This window comes from Grampus griseus (genome assembly GCF_964374135.1).
Source record: "Grampus griseus genome assembly, chromosome: 16".
NCBI lineage: Eukaryota > Metazoa > Chordata > Mammalia > Artiodactyla > Delphinidae > Grampus > Grampus griseus.
In genome coordinates this window covers 13346516-13371501 of record NC_139010.1, presented here as the reverse complement: position 1 = coordinate 13371501, position 24986 = coordinate 13346516, and the positions used below count along the sequence as shown (strand labels likewise).

Below are 24986 nucleotides of genomic sequence, written 5' to 3'. Positions count from 1 at the left end.
TTTGACAGATAACGGGATTTTGAGTAAGAGCCTCCTCTGAGCCTTGGTGATCCTGCCTATCCAGGCGCACTCCTGGGAAAGAAGGGGAGGGGGGTATCAAAGCTTAAAGGGCAAATTGTTCTTTCAAGGGATATCAGTTGTAAAATTCTAGACAATACAAACCTCTGTACCATTTGTTGTGGATGAGTGGTTTCCAGAGATGAGCTTATTTTTTAAAACTTAAAAAAATACTTATTAAAAGGTATTAAATCTGTGATAATAATCTGTATATTAACAACAGGAAATAAGCAGGCAGGTCAATCTGTAAGAGGATACATCTTGGGGTGATTTTCATTTGTGCTGAATTCAATTGTTTTTACTTCACTTTATTTTTAAAATATTTATTTATTTATTTGGCTGCGTCAGGTCTTAGTTGAGGCACGCGGGATCTTCGTTCCTGCATACGGGATTTTTTTTTTTTTTTTTTTTTTTTTTTTGTGGTACGTGGGCCTCCCACTGTTGTGGCCTCTCCCGTTGCGGAGCACAGGCTCCGGATGCACAGGCTCAGCGGCCATGGCTCACAGGCCCAGCTGCTACGCAGCATGTGGGATCTTCCCGGACCGGGGCACCAACCCGTGTCCCCTGCATCGGCAGGCGGACTCTCAACCACTGCGCCACCAGGGAAGCCCCCTTAGGGATTTTTTGTTGTTGTTGTTGCAGCATGTGGGATCTAGTTCCCTGACCAGGAATTGAACCCGGGCCTCCTGCATTGGGAGGGCAGAGTCTTAGTCATTGGACCACCAGGGAAGTCCCTCAACTGTTTTTAAACCAGACAGTAGAGGTGCACCTCGGTGCAGGTACTTGTAAGAATCGAACAAATGTGTCTTTTTCGATTTCAGAGCTTAGGTGAGACACTTTTGCGGACACAGAGGTGAAAAGAAAAGGTGGAGGCCTCTAAAGCCCCGCGGCTGAGGAGGTAGTCCAAGGGGACCGGGTGCGCGCAAGCATCCTCCAATTGGTGAGGTGAGATGGCTATCTGTGGAAAACGTCTGGGATCTGTGACACCAGTCTGAGCTATCCCAACCCTTACTGTGGACGAGGGCCAACATGTGACTGTGCTGGTGCTCACCTGCAAAAGATACTGTAGTGGACTCCCTAGGAGCAGGGGAAGGCTCATCATCAGGCCAAAGCCCTATTCTTTCATTAAAGAAGGCCTCAAAGAGGCCTGCATCATTTATGCATCATTTATGAATGCTGGAGAACTGTCAGACTTGCTGAGGGGATCAAAAAGCCCCCATGCCACAACAGTGAGCAGCCCGCGTACCGAGAAAAAAAAAAAAGCCCCCATGGCTCAGAGGCCCTCTTAGTGGATTGCATGAACATGTCTTCTTGGACCTGGTTTCAGTCCCTAAATTCTGAAGTCTTTTTTTTGGGGGGGGGGGGTATAATTTGAATATTTGCCTCAGATTAGCTACTTGCATTTTCTCTCCAGAAACAGACTTTTCTACAGCCTGAGTTGTGATGGAGTCATTGGGTTTCTTATGAATACCTATTTGATTTTTGTAGGACCTGTTCTCTGAAATTATGCCTCATCAGTTTTCTAGTACATTTTCACCTCCTCCTTTTACTCTTCCCATTTTTTTTTCCTGGAATCAGCTTCTTTTGACAAACTGCTCCTTCCTTTACTATGGTCGCCCATTCATAATCTGGCCCTATTCCAAGCATCCCCTTAATTTAACTGGTGATTTTAAAAATAATCTTCTGCTTCACCAGTAATGAGTGCATTTATATCTTCCTCTTTATGGAGACTACAAAAATAAAATGGTAAGAATTATTAATCCCAGAACACATTAAAGAATCTGTTCCACTGCCTCAGGCAGGGTAGCCATTTCAGCTACCATCCAGCCAGTCGGCTCAGGGGCTCTCACTGAACACTGTGCATTGTCTCGGCGTCTTGAGGGTCACCTTCAGAAACCTTGGGGCTTCTCAGCCCAAGTGATAGTCACGTAAGCAACCTCAGTCAACCTGCTAATCCCTCCCTAAACCCTGCCCTCGGAGCCGCCTTTATCGGTGTCCGATGTTCTCGGTTCCCTCTTTCTTCACTCTCGTCCGGAAATGACTCTCATTTTCTTCTGTCACCCTGGTCTTCAATCCGGGCGTCCTTTGGGCTCACTGTTTGGGGGACTCTCCCAGTCAGTATCCTTACAGGTTCAACCGTGCCCCACAATTCCTCCCCTCCCCCGACCAGCACTCGCCCACGTCCCACCCCTCCCCTTCCCGCAGCGCTTCCGGTCCTCAGGCCCTGGCCCCGCCCTACTCCTGGCCGGCCAATCCCTGGCTCCGCTCTGGGAGCGTCACAATGCGCCCTCTCGGCCCCGCCCACGGACGACCGCCTCAGAGCCCCCGCCCCGCCGTGGTCTTTGCGTCTTTCCGGCTCCGTCTTGGAAGTGGGACTACGCCGCGTCTTTCTGAAGAAAAAGGTAGGGTTCTGCAGGGAAACCGGCCCGCGGTTACGCTGGCAGCCGGGAGCGGGCCGAGGGCGCGGGTTCCTGGGGCTGCTATTCCCGGGTGCTTGGGCGCAGGGCCGAGGGAGGGCAGGGCACTCCGAGAGCCGAAGGTCTTCCGGAAGCGCCGCGTGCGCACGACGGACGGGAGTTGTGGCCTCGGGCCCGCCGCGCGCCTGACCCAGCCTCTCCGGGGGGCCCTCTCCCGGGGCGCGCTGCCAGGGGTTTCCATAGTGATGGTAAACAAGCTTCAACTGCCTCAGCTACAACTGCCAAGTCCCCCGCGTTCCACCCTCCTATAGGTGCTCAGAGGGACGACGAGGTGCCGGATGTGAAGAAAAGCGGGGGCGTGGAGACTTGGAGCCCGAGGTGAGGGGTGGGACGGGCGGCGTGTCCGAGGCCCGCATACCGGGGAGCGGCCGGGGAATGGGACCCCTACCATGGAGGACCGAGGGCTTGACATTTGGTTGTCAGGGGAGGCGGGATCGGAGGTGAAGGCCCGCACACCCGGGACCGATTAGGAACTGGGCCTACTGGGGGTTGTGGACTGCGGGGCTGAGATTTGGGGTCGGAGGAGGTGGGATCTGAGGTCAGGGGCCATACACCCGGGGACCGACTGAGTACTGAACGCGGGGACCCGGCCCACTGAGGGTGGGGACCGCGGGGCTAAGCTTTGGGCTTAGGGGAGGTGGGTCTGAGGTCAAGGGCCTTACGTTCGGGGACTGGACCGCGGGGTTGAGATTTGGGGTCGGGGAGGCAGAGTCCGAAGCGACGAAGGGAAGAATAGCCTCGTGCGGACTCCTGAGGGAGCAGAGCCGAGCGCCCTTGCCAGGAGTAGGGTGAGAAAACCAGGCGACCGTGCGAGGGGGTTCATTTTAAAATGAAAGCGGTACTTGCACGTGGCTGAACGCGTCCGCGACTTGCACAAGACTGGTTGGGTACCTGACTCCTCCCCCCTCCCACGTTCCCGCTCGCCGAGCCTCCACTTCGGAGCTTTGCGGCCTTTTCTTTCTCTCCGTGCGGCGTATGTGCCCTGAGCCCTTGTCTGCATTTGTCTCCTGCTCTCAGAGGTATCGTGTCTGTATTTTGGCTGAAACTCTTTGGTTCTCGTTGTCTTTGTCTGATGACCACACTTCTGCTAAGCGAACTTAATTCGGCCGTTTCTTTTTCCTTGTCCTGTGCTTCTTTTATCTTTGAATGTACTTTTGCTGATTCTTGACTGCGCCCAAGAAACTTCTGGACGCTGCCGGCGCTCGCGCCGCGCCTCCGCCGCCCTGTCCCCGCGTGGCTCACGGAAGGCGGTGCCGGGCGGCCTAGGGGAGGCTGCGCGAGTCTCGGGGACCCGACCGGCCCTGGGCCCCGGTCTTTTACGGAATCGCTTGGGGTTGCAGCCCCTCTCCGTTAATTTGTACCTTAAAGGGTCTCTCGGAGGACCCCCACAGGTTCCCGCCAGACAACCCCAGGCGAGCCCCCCCCCCGACCCCTTCCCCAGCCACAGGCGAGCCCCGCGCGTTCCGCGGGACGCCCTTCCGGCAGTTTTTTTCCCCGAGGCCTTGACGAGCCAGCATGCTTCACAAGTGTTCTCGAGGTTCCGGGGGGCCCACGAGCGGCCGCTTCCCGGAACCGCCTGAGTCGGGCGGCGGTGGAGGTGGGGGAGGGGCCCCGGGCGGCAGACGTTAGGGGCGGTCCTCGGCTGGTCTGACCCTCGTGGAACCCGGAGAGTGGAAGGCTGCAAATAATTTTTTAGTGAAGGACATCATCGAAACTATCGATCTTAATATAATTCTCACTCTTACTTTTAGTCACGTTTTTAAAAGTTAACTATTTGTTTCTGAATTTCTAGTAAGAATGAAAATACCTCGAGTTCTCCGGTTAGACAAAAGTGTCAGGGTCTATCAGTGAAAAGTAATGTTTTCAGTGCTAATTTTTAGACAAGATTTCATCATTTTCAAGTGAGTAAATTTCTGCTTTTTTTTTTTTTAAATTTCTGCTCTTAATGAATATTGAGAGAGACTGCTTTATAACTGGTGTTAAGCAGGTCCAGCCTTTCCCTTGGGGATCTCATCTTCCTATATGCATTTCTGTAAATTAATTAGGTTTATGATTTCCATATTATGGTCTCCTTTTTATTTTTAGTTTTGTCTTTTAGTAACATTCTTTTTTGTAGTATTTGCTTTTTGTTTTTAACTGGCAGGTGGCTGGTTTTCACTTGAGTATTGCTACAAGGCTCCTTTAAACATAAAATAACTCGAATAAAAATGTGAATTGATTTAAGGGAAAGGATTGATTAGGAGGAGAGTTAGTTCTTGAATATGGCCCAAACTGAGGGAGAGTGGAGGCACGTGGTGCGTGCCCTTGGAGTAGGTGCTTGAAGGGGGTACAGAAGTGGGAGGGGGCCTCCTTCCACAGAGGTGACTTTCCCACCAACCTGCCCTCTCCAGTCTGAGCTCTGGCTCTCAGGCTCTTTGTAGAAACACATTAATTGACCCGTACTGGATCCACACACAGAGCTAGGTGCTTGACCACATTTTCTAATCACGTGCTCGAGACCAGTGTACAAGGAGGTATTACTGTATTCCCATCATGCAGATGTGTCCTAGGAACACAGTTGGGACTGGAACTCAGATCTATCTGACAGGGACAGTCCTCTCTGCCAGGGCCGCTGCCCCTAATTAGTTGCCCTGAGCAAAGATTCTTGTGGAAGACAAAAGACTGGGCAAAGGGAGAACCAGGTTCATCTAAGACCAGCCTGGCTTATTTTAACTATTTGTTTGTATTTCTAAGGACTTTTAAAATATAATCACAATACCATTATCACAACTAAAGAAATAATAATTCCTTGATATCATCAAATACCCAGTGTTCAAATGTACCCGATTGTGTAATAAATATTTTTATATAGCTGGTTGGTTTGATTTGGGATCCGAACAAGGTCATTATATGTTTAGTAGATATATATCTCTTAAGTTATGTTTTAAGACAGAGCAGCACTGTCCAACAAATATAATGCAAGCCACATAATTTTACATTTTCTGATAAAAAGAAACATAGTTCACTTTAGTAATTTAGTTTAACATGTTATATATCTAAAATAGACCCAAAATAATCACTTCATCATGTAATAAATTTTTGTAATTAATTTATTATTTTTTAAAATTTTTGGCTACGTTGGGTCTTCGTTGTGTGCAGGCTTTCTCTAGTTGCGGTGAGTGGGGGCTACTCTTCGTTGTGGTGCCCAGGCTTCTCATCCTGGTGGCTTCTCTTGTTGAGGAGCGCGGCTCAGTAGTTGGGCGCACAGGCTTAGTTGCTCTGTGGCATGTGTGGGATCTTCCCGGACCAGGGCTCGAACCCGTGTCCCCTGCATTGGCAGGCAGATTCTTAACCACTGTGCCCGCCACCAGGGCAGTCCCCCAATAAATTTTTTTTTCCCCAGTAAATTTTTATATTACATTTTTCATGCTTTTTTTTTTGAACTAAGCTTTCAAAATCCAGTGTATGCTTATTTTATAGCACATCTCAATTTGTACCAGCCACATGTCAAGTATGACAAGAGGGTACCTTATTAGACAGTGACGATCTAAAGGTTCTCTATTCTTAAAAGTTTTTTCTTTGAACAATCAGGTTGTGTGTCACGTAGGTTTCCTTCCCCACACTCTGGGTTTTTCTGACTGCATTCCCATGGTGGTGTTTGAATCTCTGTCCTCTGCATTTCCTGTAAAATCGTAGTTATCCTCTACAGGCTATCCTGATTCTGTTGAGATTTTATTTTGAAATACTGCATGGGAGGTGCTGTGTACTCCTGCCAGAGGCACGTATTGGTTGGTGTTCCTTCTTTGTGATGTTAGCAGCTGTTGATGTTCGTTCTCTGAATGCATTATTTTGTTGATTGTTTCCAGATCAGTGATATTTTAATTCAATATTCCTTCTCAGTTATTAGCAGGTGTACTTCTGTAGAGAGGAAATTTTCTTTGTTAATCATTTGATTACTCTAAGATGTACCTTATAAAAGGCAGGTTAAGTTTTTGATTCCTTTTTTATATTTAGTATCCATATCCAGCATAATGAATTGAATCCTTAGACACTAATTTTTCTGGTATCATTATGAAGTCATGGATTTTAACATATAGGATGTGCTTTAATCCACTGTAGCTTTTATTCTCTTTTATTCTCTTTTATTCTCTTTGATGCTCCAATTATTCAATTTTTGGCCAATGGGAGCCTTTCAGATTGGTTCCTTTCTTGACACAATTTCAGTGGTCTTTGGCTTCCTTGGTTTAAGGCGTAATACTTCATTAGGTGGATCCGTCAAAGTTTATTCAACTGGATCTCTACTGATGGGCAATTGGGTTGTGCTGCAATGGATAGCCTCTGCAGGCGTCTTTTCACTTTCTTGGTCATAGGGGTTGAACCATTTAATATTTCCACAAACAGTATCTGAGAGTGTCTGCTGATCTACAGCCTCTCCAAGCAGGTTTGTTGTCAAACTTTTGTATTTTTGCCAGTGTGATAGGTATTTTAAATGTTGTTTCATTTAAAATTCTAATTTATCTTACATGGTGATGTTGAGCATCTTTTCGTGTTTAAAGGCATTTCTTTTTCTGTCAAGTGTCCATACCTCTAGCCCATTTTCTTTTTTGGATTGTTGGACTTTTTGTTTCTCTCTTTAGAAGCTCTCTCTGTACCTTAAGGGTATTAACACTTTTGGGAAATAAATTGCAAATGTCTTTCCCATTTTATCATTGGTATTTTGCTTAGCTTATGGTATTTTTAGCCATGCATAAGAAGTTTAGGTTGTTTTGTTTACGTGTGTGTATTTGTGTATTTTTCTATATTATGGGGTTTGAGTCATGGTCAGGAAAGTTTTCCCTGCTGCCAGTGTAAAGACAATTCATCCACGTCTATTTTTCTTCTGTTATTTAGGGTATTTCTTAGAAACATGAAAAATTCTTAGTTAACCCATATTTTACCTTCATCAATATGTTAATGTGACAGTATCAGTGATTGACTTTGAAATGATGAATTAAAGTTGCATTCCTGGAATAAATCCAACTTGGTCATGTTGTATTAAATAGCTTTGTGTATTGCTGGATTTGGTTGGCTAATGTTTATTTAGGAATTTTTAATGTGAGTTCATGAATGAAATTAGCCTGTGAAACTTGATAAACTAATTCTAAAACTCTTGGAAAATCAATTCCTAGTTTATTGTAGATCAAAATGTTAAAAAAAACATCGATGGAAACAACAGAGCTTCAAGTTAAAAAAAAAATATCCACATGGCCTTGGGCTAGGAAAAAGGTCTCTTAAACAGGACACAAAAAGCGATAATCATTTAAGGGGAAAAAATGACAAGAATGAAGAAAATTCTAAACTATTATGTTTCCCTTACAGTATGCCTTTTACAAAAATCCTCATATAGTATAAATATTTTACAAATTCCTACCACACTCTCTCCTTTTAAGTTTATCTACATGCAAAGATGGTCCATCATTGACATCTCCATTCTTCATCTTCCCCTAATTGAGGTCTCTTCTGCTTTACATGAATATTTGGTTAGAATAGTGCTGTCCACAATAAGCCTAGAAGACCGGCCACAGCCCGCAATTTAAAATTATAATTACTTTGCTTTGAGGAAATCAGCTTCATAGTACTGGTTTTAAATCTTTTTTAAGTTTGTTTGTTTTCCATTTTAACCATCTACTTTTATAGATTCTTTTTCAGAAGTTTAAAATTTTGTACATATGTACATGTACATACCTGTTTAGTTTGGGTTTCTATAGTATTTTGTAAGAATTAAAATAAACATTTGATCACCCAGTTTAAAAAAAAATAGTGCTGTCCAATAGAATTATGATGTCCAATAGAATTATGTCCAATAGAATTATGATTTAAATTTTTAAATAATTGATGTAATTCACATACCATACAGTTCACCTTTTTAAAGGGTACAGTTCAGAGGTGCTTTTTTTTTTTTGTAAAAAAGTTGTAAAAACCATCCCCACTATCTAATTTCAGTATATTTTCTTTAATTAATTAAATTGAAGTATAGTTGATTTACAATATATATTAGTTTCAGGTGTACAGCACAGTGACTCGGTTATACGTATGTGTATTCTTTCTCAGATTCTTTTCCCTTAGAGGATATTACAAAATATTGAGTATAGTTCCCTGTGCTATACAGTAGGTCCCTGTTGGTTATTTTATATATAGGAGTGTGTATGTTAATTCCAACTTGCTAATTTACACCCCCCCCTTTGGTAACCATAAGTTTGTTTTCTATGTCTGTGAGTCTCTTTCTGCTTTGTAAATAAGTTATTTGTTTTCATTTTGTTTTTAGATTCCACATATAAGGGATATCATATTTGTCTTTCTTGTCTGGCTTACTTCACTTAGTGAGATAATCTCTAGGTCTATCCATGTGGCTGCAGATGGCCCCAGTACCTTTTCTTACGTTGAAACACCCTTAAGCATTCTTAAGCATTCCTAGGATAAATCCCACTTGTTCACGGTGTATAATCCTTTTTACAGGTTGCTGGATTCAGTTTGTTAGTATTTTGTTGGGATTTTGTGTCTGTACTCATAAGGGGTTATCTTGCAATGTCTGTCTGGTTTTGATATCTACAAGTGTATTAGTTTGCTGGGGATACCATAACAAAGTCCTACAGACTTGGTTACTTAAACCATTTATTGTCTCATAGTTCTGGAGGCCAGAAGTCCTACATCAAGGTGTCAGCAGGTTTGGTTCCCTCTAAGAAGCTTGAGGAAGAGGATATATCGTTCCATACCTCTCTCTCTGGTTTATAGATAGCTGTCTTCCCTCTGCTTATCTGTGTCCAAATTTCCCCTTCTTCATGTTGGAATACAGCCCATCTTAATTACGTCATTTTTAACTTAATTACCTCTGTAAAGACTATATCCAAACCTGGTCACGTTCTGAGGTACTGGGGGTTAGGACTTTAACATGTGAATTTTGGGGACATAATGGTCAGCCCATAACAGGGGGTAATTAATACTGGCCTTGTATATAGAATGCGTTGGAAAATATTTTAATAAAGTATATTTTAATATATATTTTGATTGGTTCAACACATCCAAAGTATCACTTCAATATGTAATCAATATTTTGAAGTTGAGGTTTTAGGTTCTTGTTCGCAATTCATTTTAATTTTTTAAATTGAAATTAAATTTAATTATTATTATTAATATTTTTTTGGCTGCTCCAAGAGGCTTGTGGGATGTTAGTTCCCCCACCAGGGATCGAACCCATGCCCTTGGCAGTGAGAGCGCAGAGCCCTAACCACTGGACTGCCAGGGAATCCCCTGCAATTCACTTTATATGTACTAAATTTTATCACTTAGGGCACATCTCAGTTTGTACTTGGCACATTTTAAGTGCTCAGTAGCAGTGTGTGGCTATTGGTACCACATTTTTATCCTTTGTACCTAACTTGTTCTTTTTCCAAAGCAGTTTTTCTCTGTACTTTAAATTTTTTTTTACCATCATATGCCTGGGTTGTGTGTTTTTAAAGTATCTGTTGGGAACTACACCACTGAGTTTATCTTAAGCCAGGAAAGTTTCCTTCCATTCTTTATCTGTTCTCGCCTCCATTTTGTCTTTTTCTCCTTCTGGAATTCCTATCATTCACATGTTGTTTCTCCTGTCTCATGTTATCTCTTACTCCTCTGAATTTCATCTTTTTCCCCTCATTGTTTCTGGGTTTTTTTCTTTGTTTTGAGCTATTTCTTCCACTTGGTTTTCCAAGCCATTACCCTTTCTTTCAATACATTCTACCTTTTCTTTCAATTCATTACTAACTTTATAAATTCAAAACTCAATTTTTAGCACTGGAAAGTTTTTTATTCTGTAATCAAGTATCTGAGAGTGCTTGTTATTTTTTCCGTTAAAATATTTACAGTTTTGTACAGTACTTCTTGTTCCCAGAAAACTGTCTGCTGTTCTAAGCCGTTGTCCGATTTGTGGTATTCTGGTGCTGGAACCCCTCTCAAGTACATTGTCATGTTCCTTACCTCCTCTTGGCTCTGTTCTCTACCCGCCCCGCTCCCCCCCCCCCCACCTCCCCGGGGCAGTGTGCTACCGTCCCCTGAGCAGCAAACATGGAGCACAAGGAGCTACAGCTGCCTCCACTCCTATGGCAGCTGCAGGGGACCTGACAAGATGTCAGCTCTCCAGTAAGACCCAGGAGGAAGCTCTAGGCCTCCTGAAGGGGCTGTGGGCATTCATTAACACAGATGACAAAATATTTCCCTCAGTTGGGGAGAACAGATTTTTATCTTTAACACTGGAGGGTTCGTTTTCTTTCTTTCTTCTTAAAAATTAATTATTTTATTCATTTATTTTGGCTGCACCGGGCCTTAGTTGCAGCACGCAGGATTTTTAGTTGCGGCATGCAGACTTAGTTGCGGCATGCATGTGGGATCTAGTTCTCCGACCAGGGATCGAACCCCGGCCCCCTGCACTTGGATGTGCAGAGTCCTACCCACTGAACCACCAGGGAAATCCCTGGAACCTCCAACCTGCTTTTTATGAACACCCCACCTGATACTTTTTTTTCTGTTGTAACTTTAGATCTTGATTCTTGAGTCACTAATGCAATCAATAATAGAGCAATGATTTCTTGTTCTATGGCGGCTAATAATTTGTCCCTTGTGTTAATTTCAGTACAAGCATTATAGACATAATTTACCTAACATAACACTATTTTTGCTTTTTAGTTAACACACGTTTTGAGAAATGAACACTGAGGAAAATAGTGTAATATTACCCCAGACTTAGCTACAGTAAGCTAAAGAGCCTAATAGCTAAAAGATAATGGAAAACAGCTTTCCTGTTGCTTACAAATTATATTTTCTTTGATGGATAAAAATGTAGTAATAGCAACGAACATTTAAAATGTCATTTACTTTAATCACCCCACCTATAGCTTCTCTTTTTTTTTAATTGAAGTTGATTTACAATGTTGTGTTAGTTTCTGGTGTACAGCAAAGTGATTCATTTATGCATATATATATATTTTTTTTCATATTCCTTTCCATTTATGGTTTATTACAGGATATTGAATATAGTTCCCTGTGCTATACAGTAGGACCTTGTTTGTTTATTTTATATATAGTACTTTGTATCTTAAAGCTTCTCTTTTCTTTAATAGCCTTTAGGTAGTTTTATGTGTTGAACTTGGTATGTTGTACAAATTAGATCAGAGTTCTCACACTTGAGAGGCATGAGCTGCTTGAAAATTTAGGTACAGTTGTGTGTGTGTGTGTGGGTATACTTTTAAAAAAAGTTGATCCAGACCTACATCATATTCTCAGGTGGAGTCCCTGACAGCAAAAAAATGTTTAAGAACCACTGAATTGGGACTTTATAAAATTGCCGGGTTGGAAGAGTCTTGAGGTTTCTAATGTAGTTTCCAATAGAACAGGAAAACATCCATAACAAGTAGGAATCTGGGCTCTGCTCATATACTGTCCCATGACTGGGAATTGCTTCTTCCCCAGACCCCATGTGTGCTCCTCAAGTGGAAAAAAGACAGTAGCAGAAACGATATCTAAAATTCTCTTTTTTGAATTTAGTAAGAACTGAATATAAAGATTAAAAGGATTCACCACAAAATAAAAATATTTTTACAAAGCAGCCAACACCAAAACATATCCTGACAAGCGGCTGCATTTTAAAAACGTAAATAATTTGAACAAGTATCTGGGGGAAATAAGTAGGTAATATACAAAGGAAAAATAGAATAATATGGTCTTCTAATTTCTACTTTTTAAACGTTAGCTTTTTACCAGGGGGAGAAAGTTTAACATTTCCACCCCTGTTCATGCTTCTGATCTGTTTAAATGTCACTTCCTCAGAACCCCAATGTGAGTTAATCCCTGTTTTCTTAATTTGAGTTTTCAGAATTTGTCATACATTTGTTTGTTTCTTTATTGATTTCTTAGTCCACTGTTCTGTGGACTTAGCACAGTACCTGCATCTTGTAAGTGCACAATATTTCTGGGTTAATGAATGACTTGAAATTGGGTAAATTTTATCTACGGCACATCACTCAAATCCTTTCACATGCTTCAGTTTCCACCACAATGTTTTTGTTGCAGGGTACGTACCATCAGTTCTTCCTAAACTTGTCTCACTTCTTCCCATCCCGTCTCCATGCATCTGTTCCCATCATTCATTTTCCAGAGAGCAGCTAGACTGTTGAAAAACAAAACTCTATACTACATTCCATTTTGAAATAGTTAAGTATCTTCCCTTAGAGTAAATAAAGTCCAAAATACCGAATCAGGCCTTCAGGGCTTTGGAGGATCTTACTCTGCTTCCCCCTTTCGTGGATCTCCCCGCTGGCTGCAGGTGTTTTGAGGTGCTTTCTGTCTCAGCATTACACTTTCCCCTGTGTCTTCTGTACATGTTGTTCCTTCACCCGGCAGGAACCCTATCATGACTGATCAATTATTAACACTCGACTAGCCAGTTAGCCAGTGTCACCAACCAGTTAAGCCAAGGAAGAACATGTAACGCTACTTAACAAATACATGCAAATAAAATAAGTGAGAAAATGGATGCCAGCCGTTTAAATTACCAAGAATGTATTTTGAAGAGGATTTTAAGAAGTGAAATAAGTGCTCGTGAAGCAGTCAAGATACTCATTTCCATAGAGATACTCTTTCCAAAAACAAGCCAATTTTGTGGCTTAATTTTTCTTCAGAATATTGTTTTATTTCTTTTGAATGTATGAGTTTTTAGTGTCTTTCTCACTTTCTGTGGGATGGCTGGATTTTGAATTAGATAATTTTGAAGCAGATCCCAGCCATCACACCATTTCACCTACAAACAAGTATTTAAAATATCTCTAAAAATTAATTCCTTTATTTTTAAACATAACTGCAATTCTGTCATATCTGACATAAGTAAAATCAGTGTTCAGGTATCTCCTAAATTGTCTCATAAATGTTGACCAACCGGTTTGAATCAGGATCCAAATATGTCCCATGCATTGTGAATCCTTGATAATTCTGTTAAATTTCTTTTATTCAGTAAGTGCTCCCTTGGAGATATTTTGTTGAATGGCTGGCTATTGTCCTTGTTGAGTACCCACAGTCTGGCTTTGTAGGCTGCATTATCATATTCTCACCTAGAAACCATTCCTTTTCCCTGTAAATTCTGTAGTTTGTTCGTTGTTTCTAGTAAATAGATTAAGACTTTTTCCTGTTAGATAATTTTATTACTAAAAGTATTAAACATACACAAAAGTAGAGACAAAAGTATGAAACTCCATGTACCCATCCCCCAGCTTCAATAATTACTAAATCATGGCCCATGTTGTTTCATCCATACTCCGACTCGCTGCAGATTATTTAGAAACAGACTCTAGGCATCAGATGTATATCTAATGACTTTTTAAAAAAATCACAGCAGCATAGCTACAACTAAAATTTTATCATTTCTTAATGTAAAGTCAGTCACTGTTAAGATTACTGCAATTGCCTTATAATTGTTTTCCAGTTCATTTGAATTGAGTCAAAAGTTAATAAAATGTAACTGCTTGTTAGGTTATGAAGTTTAAAATTGCGTGTTTTAAAATTAATCTTTTTAAAATTGTGCAAAAATATTTACATGACTAGGCTCAAATCTACAAAACATGGTACTGTATACACAAAGACGTTCTACCTTTTGTTCATTAGTTTCCATTCTGAATCCTTTCCTGCCTTTAGAGATGATTTTTTTTAAAAATTTAAATTTAAATTGTATGGTTTCTCCTTCCACATGCTTGGTGCCGGTCACCCCTCCCCTCCGCCCGTACTCTGGACTTTTCTCCACCCTGGCACCTCTCCTGAGAGCTCACTCAGAACGGTCTTCCTCGTTGCTTTCCTTCTCTCCTCCTCCCACTTCCTGCCTTGGCCGACCGCGCGGGCCGCACCTGCAGGACGCGTTTCCATTGGTGACATCTTGGCGGGCCCGTCGGTGGCACTTCCTCCTTTACACCCCGTGACCCACGTCCGGCTCGCCGCCCTCCCAGTCACGCGGCCTCTGCCTCCGGGACGCAGCCCCGCGCGCCGGCCTTCCGGACTCCAGGCCCCGGACTCGTCGTGGTGAGCCGCCGCGAGCGGACGACCCCCACCCACACTCCCCCCAACCCCCCGCGGGTCTCGGGAACTCTTCCCCACCTCTTTCCGCACAGCCGCCCCCTCTACCCCCGGAACTCTTCCCCCTTGCTGCCCCGGGAGTTCCCCTCCCCCCCCAACCCCACGGCTTCAGGAAGTCCCCCCGACCCGACCCGGGAGCTCCGCCCCCAGCCCGTGGAGGCGTCCGCCGACCTCGGGTCCCGCGAACTCTTCCTCGCCGCCCCTAGGAGCCCCTCTGACTCGGGAGCTCCGCCTTCCCTCCCCCCCCCCCCGCGGTTCCAGGAAGCCCGGCCGGAGAACTCTTCCCCACCTCGCCGCCAACACTTCCCGCCTCCCTCTCCGGTCTGAAACCTCTTCCTGCTCCAGTGAGTCCCCCTGCCCCGGGAGCTCCCCTCCACCTCCGGGCTCGGGGAGCCTTAGCCTCGTGACCTCCTTCCCCTCCCCCCAACTCGCGCAGCCCGGGAAGCCTCTCTCCCCTCCCCCCACCCGTAGCTCGCCCCGCCCCGGAAGCTCCTGCTGACCCCGCCCAGGCCCGGGGATGGGGCGTCCTGTTGTCGCGCGTTCCTGTAGGGCTTGGCCGACCCGAGACTGTCGGACCGCCCGGTGAAGGCCGAGCGAACCCCTTCACCTTGTCCCGGTGCCTCCGCCAGAGCCTGGTGTCCGGGACCCATACCGCGCTTCCCGCCGAAATCGCTCAGACGCGCCCCTGCCGGCCCGCGGTTTTGAGAGCGCACTTTCAAGCCTCGTTTGAAGCGTTTCTCCACAGCCAGTTGAGTTTCAGTTTCAGGTTAATAACAAAAGGAGATGCACCTGGTCTTTCCCCGGAATCCTCTGCGTTTTTAAGCGTCGGGTGGAATTGGGGGTCTTTTGGCTGTGAACCGCGCTTGCTTCATGAAGATAGAAATCGGTCCTGCTCCTTTCAGCGGTAAGTCTTAGGGCCAAAGAGTCAACCGCGTAATCCTGAGGCCGGGTCTCACGCGGACTGTGGTTTAAGAGGTAGAACTTTCTGAGTGATTAAGATAGCCAGAACAGTCTGAGTGCTGCCAGCTGTAGGTTAAAATTCATTTACAAATGAGGACGAAATGCTCTTCAGGCCTCACTGGGACACAAATAAAGGGAGTGAAGCTGGGAACCCGCCGAGTTCCCCTCTCTGAAGAGAGACGGTGCGGGTGCAGTTTAAAGCGCCGTGTGATCCCTAGAGAAACCTAATCAGCCGTGCGTTCAGGCGCACCCTGTTTATCTTGATTGGTTCACCTGGATCCGAACTAAATCCTGCCTAACCTGTATATTAGAGTGAGGAAGAGCATGTTCTGGAGACCGTCCCAGGAGTCCTGAGAGCCTGTTAGAAATGCTTAGTCTCGACCCCGGCCCAGATCTATTGTTTTAGGATCTGAATTTTGACAAGATCCTCGGGTGGTCCGTGTGCGCACTTACGTCATAGTCCAGTTGCGGGTGTGTGCGGGTGTGTGGCGCGCGCGTAAGATCCTTGGTTGTCCCCCCCGTTCGGTACGTTGAGTTCAGTCGGTCTCCAGTTGCAACACCCGAGAGCAGTATTTTGTTAGCCGCCGCCGCCGCCAGCAGCGATTGCAGGGTGCTGCCGGGGAGGAGGGTGGGCGACCAGTGTTCCCCCGCAGCGCTTCAACTGTGTGTGCGACGCGGTTCAGTCTCGTGAGAATCGGCTTCCTTGCTTCTGGCCGCCCCCGAGTGTGCGTGCCCGAGGAGGCGCCTCAGCCGTTGGTGTGCGGACCACACTGGAATGAGCCAGGAGCAGGGATAAACCTAGGCAGAAGGGGTTCGGCCCGTTAGGATGACTGGCTTCTACACTTTAGATTTCACTCTTTTCTGGGAACAGAGGAGAGGGACGGTTGGTGAAGCCTCTTGAAAACCCTCTTCTAGAGAATTTGAAACTGTTACTTCTTAAATTGTAATACTTTACATTTATATAGGTCTTTCCCCAAAAATAGTATCTCGTGTAATAATTACAGGACGTTAATAAGGCAAGGCAGATATTACCTCTAAGACAGCAGGCTCAGAAATTAACTTGATTTTCTCAGTTCTACGTTTCTAAAACTAAGAATGTGCTTTAATTCTCAAACTAATTCGCTGGACATAAGTATTTTGGGGACAGCTTTGTCCTATGGCTGTGGTTGATGGTACTGATGTTTTTCCTGTTGAAAAGCATATTTCAACATTTCCTCCCTTCACTCTTCCTCAGTTAAAAGATTAATGTTAGATCAAATACATTAGGTCTCAAGAAGTGAAGCTATCACATAAAACTGGGAAAGAAAGTCTGAAGTATCTCCAGCCAGTCCTCCAGGGATGCTTGTAAATTGTAAATACTGTTGGAACAGTCTCTAGCAAACCACCTTTCTCTGGAGCCCATCCCTGTGAAAATCGGGCCACGCCTCTGGCCTCCCGTGCGAGTCGGCGCCGCAGCTCCTCGCCCCCCGCCCGGCCCGCGGCTTCCCGGAACCGCGCTGACATTGCCCCTGCTCCATCCCGATAGTGCCTCCCGCCCTCGATATTTAAACTGCCTTAGCGCGCTCAGGTATTCGCGTATAGAATTCGCGTTTTGAGTACATCTCTCAGGGCAAGTGGGAGGGTTCCAGGCTGGTACTCTCGGCGTTACCCTAGGAAAGAGGTAAAGCGTTTCAAAGCTGTGGGGGCTGGCGGGCGTGCACTTTCTTGAAGGCAGCCCCGCGGTTTTGTAAACGGCCTCCCACAGCCCGGGCTTTGGCTTTTCCGGAGGAAGGGAGCCCGGAGCCCAGCCCAGCCGGGGAACCGCTGGCTCTGCTCACTCTGGGAGTGTTGGGGCACTGCGGCAAGACGGCCTTATCGCTCTTTTTTAGGACAGTTCGTTACCTGCCTGGAGTGTCTTCGACTGTGGGCATCCCCCGCTGTTCTTTAAGGTGAGCTATTTTAAGAAAAGTAATTTCTCAGTTTATAATTGATTTACTTTATTGACACAGAACACTTTCTTGAGTGTGAAGTAAATTTTTTTTTCACTAGCTGTAAATCTAATGTTAAGCAGAACTCCAGCTTTCTTAACTTTCTCAAGTGTTAGTTAATGTTCTAAGTACTGTAAGTCTGCAAAGAATCCAAATGTAGAGGATTCTGAGGGCAAAGATGAGGATATTGCATTACGTACATTAGAAGTATAGATAAGTGTTTTGGAAGAGTGCTCTCCTCACATTGCCTTCAGAGAAGTCACTTTATTTTTGAAACATTATTTTCTGAAACAAAAAATATTTATAATTGTTTTATATTGGGCGTTTTAAGTAGTCCTTACATGAAATGTCTGTGTTCTTTTATGTTTCCTGCTTGTCTTTTTTCCCCCTGCTTGTCTTTTTTAACCTAACCAGGCTGCCATATTCTAGAGTGGTGTTCACCCCACCTGGCCATCAGTTAATCTCTTGCTAATCTTGGGCCTGCTGTGCTGGGGGTGGGACCACAGTGACCTACGGAACAGATCAGTCTGTCCTTGCTAGGCTCTCTTGCATTTTTGAAGGGTTTTAAACAAATCATGAATTTGTTTCCCTAGAATGTTGTGGGATCATAGAACTGTAAGACTTAATTTGTGGAAGGGGAAGATTTTATGGGAAAGGTGGTATATTTGAGCTGAGACCTTAAGGATTAGTGGGATTTAGCTAGACAGAAGGTTGGGGGGGAGTATATTTGGAGAGATAATTACCACGTGTCACACCCAAGGCAGCAGAGAGCCTGGCACACTGCAGGCACAGAAATATAGGAATAAGAGGATGTATATTTTTTTAATGCAAGTGATGTGAGCGTGTGTTGCAGGTCAGAGCTGCAAGGCCTGAGCACCCCCTTAGCCCCGTGGTTTGTGTTCCAGGCAGTGGGAAGCCACTGAGATCTTAGAACAGGAGAGTGACATAAAGTCACTTTGAAAGAGCTACAGATTAGGTTGCAGTAAGGGTTGGAAAAGTTTTAAGGATCAGATGTGAATGTGTCCTGGAAAGGGCTATTGGTGCTGGGATTAGAAAGAAAGGAAGTAGAAAGGGATATGAGGGAAGTGCACAAAGATGATGATGATTTGATAGTTCAAATCATAATGCCAAGCAGTGTGCTAGGGACTGAGAAGAGTTGTGAGAAACATTTATTGCTTGTTGGAGTCAAGGGTTACTGAATAGAATTTAGGTATGGGTTAGGAATAGGATTAGGGTGGAGAATGGGATGACCCCCAAAGAAATGATGAGCTCATTGGATTTAAGGGCTTGGGAGTTGTTCAAGGATTACTTTAGTTTCATTCTAGAGCTTCTGGATGACAGGTAAGGCTGACCAGGGTGCTGCTATAGAAGAGTTACAGAAAAAAGGCTGTGTTCATTTGTGGTACATAGGTGGTGCTATGGAGTAGAGTTTGTGTATACCAATCTTGGCCTCAGGGAGCCTGAAGCTGGGAACTTGGGTTCTGGAGCCCAGAATTGGCCCTGGACATATATAAAGATCAGGTGAGGCTGCCTACAAAGCGGGGGTGGGGGGGCATAAAAGAAAGAAGGGCCAGTGATTGCATACGGTTGAGCCTTGAGGAAGGGCTCAGAGAGGCAGAGTGCCTAAGGAATTAACAGGAAAACCAAGAGCCATGGGGAGAAAGGATTTCCAGAGAGAATGGTTAAATCCTGCTGTGGGAACTGAAAAGATGGAGGTAAAAAAATGTTCCTTTCTTGCCGAGGAGGTCCTTGGCAGAGTGAGATCATGCCCTTCTTTTTATGGTGGGGGTGGGTAGAGGCCTTTTGAGGATGAGATTTTACTGAAAGGGAAAGCAAATCAGCAAGTAGCTGGAGACAGACTTGGTATCAGGGAAGGGGTATATTACAGGGTTGGTTAGAAATGAGATAATCTCCTTAATTGACAAGGAAAATAGTGTTCTGTGAAGCATTTGTGAAGATGGGGATTTCTTGGGGCAGGTGGAGTTGACAGAGCAGAGCCACAGATAACAAGCTTAGCTATGAGAAGAAGCAACTCCTTGTTTATAAATTTCTAAATCTTTTTCTAATTTGCTTCACTGTGTCTCTATTAGCAGTTTGCTTTTCTTTTTCTTAACCATTCATGCTTTCTAATTTGTTTAAATTGTGGGGTTTTTAGAAATCTGTTGGCTCTAATAGTGTAAATACCCCATTCCATCTGGGATAGTTTTGGGATTCATCTGAGGTAGGATTCTGCTTTATATTTTTCTACATAATGACCAACGTGCCCAGATTTTTTCAAAAGGTGGCTTTTACCTTTAACAGCTACATCTGTTACACTTGATGTGAAATGACAATTTCATGAAACAATTTCCTTGTAGTAGTGCCCGTTTTGAGCATTGATCACTAAGAATGTAGTTTGGGTCCTATCTGTATTTTTATTGTCTCTCTGTTATATGTATATTGCTATCTGATGACTCAATTCCTACTCTTCACAATACAGCCCTTTACATGGATTTGACCTTTACTCTTTTTCAGTTTGGACTCTTGGGTGTCAGATGGCACTTGCACTTCCCTGTCAGGAAGGGCACCTGTGACGCCTCTTGTACACTGAGGAGTTCATTCCCTTTGTAGTCCCTCAGTGAAACACAGCAAAGTATGTGTGTTACATTGATCAACGTGATGTGTTCTTTTTAAGATTTTTTCCTTTGTTTTTTGATGTGGACCATTTTTAAAGCCTTTATTGAATTTGTTACAATATTGCTTCTGTTTTATGTTTTTTGGGCCTCGAGGCATGTGGGATCTTTGTACCCTGACCAGGGATCGAACCCTCACCCCCTGCACTGGGAGGCGCAGTCTTAACCACTGGACAGCCAGGGAAGTCCCCATAATGTGTTTTATGATCTTCCCCCCTCCCCCGCTTTTCTTTTCTTTTTTGGCTGCACTGTGCTGCTTACGGGATCTTAGTTCCCCAACCAGGGATTGAACCCAGGCCATGGCAGTGAAAGTGCCGAGTCTTGAACACTGGACCACCAGAGAATTCCCAGTTGATCCTTTTTTAATATATGAAACTGAGAAGCATATAATTTGATTTTTACATTTGCATCACACTTAACTGATATTGCTGATGCACTAATCTGCTTGTTTGGATATGTCTTAATTTGACCTCACACTTAGGTTTGACAATAGGAATAATGATACTTCCTTAGGCTCTGGAAGCCATTGCTGTCTTGTATCCTTGCATCATTGTTGCTGATAAGAACACTGATTCTGGTTCACCCCAGTGTCACAGGAAATGTTATTCTGTATTGTGATTTAAAATAGCCTGTGTTTGTCACATCTTTTTGCTTCTGTAGTGTCTTGCCACAAACAAGCAAATTGGTTAAATGTAGGGCTTGTAGTTGAAGAATCACACAGGAGCTGTTTTAAATGAACCACCAAATTTCATCACAACAGATAACGTGGACTAAATAAAACAAGAAAATGCCCTGCCCAATATTTAGATTCTTCTGTATTCAAAGTACCAGGTCACACCTACCCTCCCTTGCCTTTTACTTTAGCGATGCAACAATACAGCTCATCTGTTTTCCTGTAGTTCTGACAAGTTCTTAGTATTTCTGAATGTTGCCTCAATTCATTCCCTTGTCTTTCCTTCTAGAACTCATAGTAATTGATAATAAGAATTTGTAGATTTTGTCTTGATTGAAGCTTCCAGATCACTATTTTGCTCTTCAAATTTTACTCTCTATTGTTTCACTTATTTCTTTTTTTTAAGACCCCCTAATTTGTTAATTTGTTATTTTCAATCTATCTGTGAGTAATGTAACTATTTTTGGAGAGATGTAGGATTGAATCTCTGCTCATATATCTTAACATTTTTAATTTCACTCATCCTTCCTCATCTGTAAAATAGAAACTATTTACTGTATATTCTTGTTATACATATTAAATGAAAATTTATGTAAAGTAGTTTTTGCTTTCTTTTCAGCCACAAAAAGCTGCATCCAAGTTTGTTTGACGTCTGCTCTGTCAAGTGTCCATGATGTTGGGCCCCGAGGGAGGTGAAGGCTTTGTAGTCAAGCTCCGTGGCCTGCCCTGGTCCTGCTCTGTTGAGGATGTGCAGAATTTCCTCTCCGACTGCACAATTCATGATGGGGTTGCAGGCGTTCACTTTATCTACACTAGAGAAGGCAGGCAGAGTGGTGAGGCTTTTGTTGAACTTGAATCAGAAGATGATGTAAAAATGGCCCTTAAAAAAGACAGGGAAAGCATGGGACATCGGTACATTGAGGTGTTCAAGTCCCACAGAACCGAGATGGATTGGGTGTTGAAGCACAGTGGTCCAAACAGTGCTGACACCGCCAATGATGGTTTCGTGCGACTTCGAGGACTCCCGTTTGGATGCACCAAGGAAGAAATCATTCAGTTCTTCTCAGGGTTGGAAATCGTGCCAAACGGGATCACATTGCCTGTGGACCCCGAGGGCAAGATTACAGGGGAAGCCTTTGTGCAGTTTGCCTCACAGGAGTTAGCTGAGAAGGCTCTAGGGAAGCACAAGGAGAGAATAGGGCACAGGTATATTGAGGTGTTCAAGAGCAGTCAGGAAGAAGTTAGGTCATACTCGGATCCCCCTCTGAAGTTCATGTCAGTGCAGCGGCCGGGGCCCTATGACCGGCCTGGCACAGCCAGGAGGTATATCGGCATTGTCAAGCAAGCAGGCCTGGAGAGGATGAGGTCTGGTGCCTACAGTGCTGCAGGCTATGGGGGCTATGAGGAGTACAGTGGCCTCAGCGATGGCTACGGCTTCACCACCGACCTGTTTGGAAGAGACCTCAGTTACTGTCTCTCTGGGATGTATGACCAAAGGTATGGAGATGGCGAGTTCACTGTCCAGAGCACCACTGGACACTGTGTCCACATGAGAGGGCTGCCCTACAAAGCCACGGAGAACGACATTTACAACTTCTTCTCTCCACTCAACCCAGTGAGAGTCCATATTGAGATTGGCCCTGATGGAAGAGTGACCGGTGAAGCTGATGTCGAATTTGCCACTCACGAAGAAGCTGTGGCGGCCATGTCCAAAGACAGGGCTAACATGCAGCACAGATACATAGAACTTTTCTTGAATTCCACGACAGGGTCCAGCAACGGGGCATATAGCAGCCAGATGATGCAAGGCATAGGGGTGTCAACCCCGTCCACTTACAGTGGCCTTGAGAGCCAATCCGTGAGTGGCTGTTATGGGGCGGCGGCTAGCTATGGTGGCCAGAACAGCATGAGTGGATATGACTAGTTTTGTAGTAGCTTTTGAGTTATTTCATCAGATTTTCACAGGCAGCCAACAAGCAGTGAAAAGCAGTTATTACTCTAGAGGAAGCTGTGGGACCCATTTTGCACCATGAGTTTGTAAAATCTGGATTAAAAAATTACCTCTTCAGTGTTTTCTCATGCAAACTTTCTTCTAGCATGTTATATTGAGTAAACTAAAACCATTTTCAGCTTTTCTCAACATTTTGGTAGTGTACTTTCTGGAGTGATGTTATCTGAGTTAAAGTAGTTTTAAGTACGTTAAATGTGGATCTTTTACACCACATCATCGTGAACACATTGGGGAGGTGTGCTTTTTTGGAAAACTCAAGGTGCTAGATCCCTAATTCAAAGACGAACATTTCTCATGTTTGTTCATTCTAGTTTATTTTCATTTAAAATCTTTTAGGTTAAGTTTAAGCTTTATAAAGTTAGTTTTGAAAATTGAGACACATTACTAATACTGTAGGAATTGGTGAGGCCTTGACTTAAAACTTTCTTTGTACTGTGATTTCCTTTTGGGTGTATTTTGCTAAGTGAAACTTGTTAAATTTTTTTTGTTGACTAAATTTTTTTCTTAAAATAAAAAGACTTTTTCACAATGACTGGCACAGACTATATACTCACCAAAAAATAGCAAAATGACTGGGTGGTTGAAAATTTCATTTTACTACTGTATTTCAGTGTGAATTTTAAAATTTAGCACTATGATTTCCCTTGTATTCTTAAAACGAGGCTAAATTAAACATTCAGATTTAAAAACATTAAATATATGAGTGGAAATGGTGACTACAAAGTATGAAAGTAGAAGCCTACAGTCCCATCTTCCTGTGACTTGTGTTCTGTTCATCAGCCATTTGTAATGTCCTGCTGTTCCCTTCCTTTATGCCGGGTGGCACCTGTTCATAGCTAGAGATTTTTAGTTTTGTGTGCTACATACACTGAGTCATTAGCCACAATTTTTATGTTTTTTTTTTTATATAAGATGTGCTGATTTAAACAGTCTTTGTTCCACACTTAGGATTATTTCTGTAGCACACGCTGCTGGGTTACAGTTACTGGTTATTGCAGGATACACATATTCTCAAGTTTGAAACCTACTTCCAAATTGTTATTAGAAAATTGTCTATCTGGCAGTTGGAAACAAGTTCCAAATTTCAGGTAGCTCTGCACACAGCGATCCATCATTTTAAACTTAACACATACACCAAAACCATCAAGACTTTAAAATGTGAATGAAGTTTATTAAAAAGAACTTTGCTTGATAGCTATTAACTTTCCCAGCTTTATTTTTCCACTTTAATAACTATACAATGTAGCCCAGTTACCCAAGTTTCACCAGCATTAATAGGATCTTTGTATGGTGTCTTCATTTTAAGACACTGGCCTCATTTACAGAGAAGCTGCTGTGTTAGCCAAGCCTCTGATGGTTTTATAGGTAGATTGGAGAGTCTTAGGCCTTTCCTGGCTTTTTTGGGCTTCACAACCCCACCCTGCCATTCTTCCCACTAGTGTTCTACAGACTCAGGTGGCTGGAGATGGGGCAGCAGCATAACCCAGTAATGCCAGAGGCAGAACTGGGAAGGTCAACTGAGAAGACTGGATAGCATAATTGGGGGGCAGGTGAGTTGTGCAGAGACCACGCGTCTGTTCTAGGCTGTGTTCACAGTCTGCTCATCTCATGAGTGACAGTCCACTGCAGGGAAGCAAAGGCCATCTGGGTTGTGAGAAAGACCCAGAGAAACCCAGGCAGAAAACCTGGGAGTTCATGAAACCTGTGATGGCAAGGTCTAGGATGTGATTAAAAGACCAAGGCTTGGGCTTCCCTGGTGTTGCAGTGGTTGGGAGTCCGCCTGCCGAAGCAGGGGATGCGGGTTCGTGCCCCGGTCCGGGAAGATCCCACGGGCCCGTGGGCCATGGCCGCTGGACCTGCGCGTCCGGAGCGTGTGCTCCGCAACGGGGGAGGCCACAGCAGTGAGAGGCCCGCGTACCGCAAAAAAAGACCAAGGCTTAATAGGGCAGTGAAGGTTCAAGGAGTACGTTTATTCCCCGTAAATCTTTGCTAATTTTGAGGTTCAGGTATGGAAGGAGTGGGCTCCAAGAACCTGGGGTGGGAAATTGGGAATGTGCTAGA

General features: G+C 44.1%; 1 protein-coding gene across 5 annotated transcripts; it reads left to right on the top strand.

Moving 5' to 3' along the window:
- Positions 1 to 2384: 2384 nt before the first annotated feature.
- On the top strand, positions 2385 to 23457 carry HNRNPF (heterogeneous nuclear ribonucleoprotein F). 5 transcript variants are annotated; one of them, XM_082673193.1, is made up of 4 exons: positions 2409 to 2459; positions 2786 to 2852; positions 17471 to 17530; positions 21534 to 23457. In XM_082673193.1, exon 4 carries the CDS (start codon positions 21585 to 21587, stop codon positions 22836 to 22838), a length of 1254 nt encoding a protein of 417 aa, XP_082529319.1. In that variant the 5' UTR covers positions 2409 to 2459; positions 2786 to 2852; positions 17471 to 17530; positions 21534 to 21584; the 3' UTR covers positions 22839 to 23457. The 5 variants fall into 5 exon arrangements, with proteins under 5 accessions (XP_082529318.1, XP_082529319.1, XP_082529317.1 ...); XM_082673191.1 differs by lacking the exons at positions 2409 to 2459; positions 2786 to 2852 and adding exons at positions 14490 to 14588; positions 15409 to 15546; XM_082673189.1 differs by lacking the exons at positions 2409 to 2459; positions 2786 to 2852 and adding exons at positions 14497 to 14588; positions 15403 to 15546.
- Positions 23458 to 24986: the final 1529 nt, after the last annotated feature.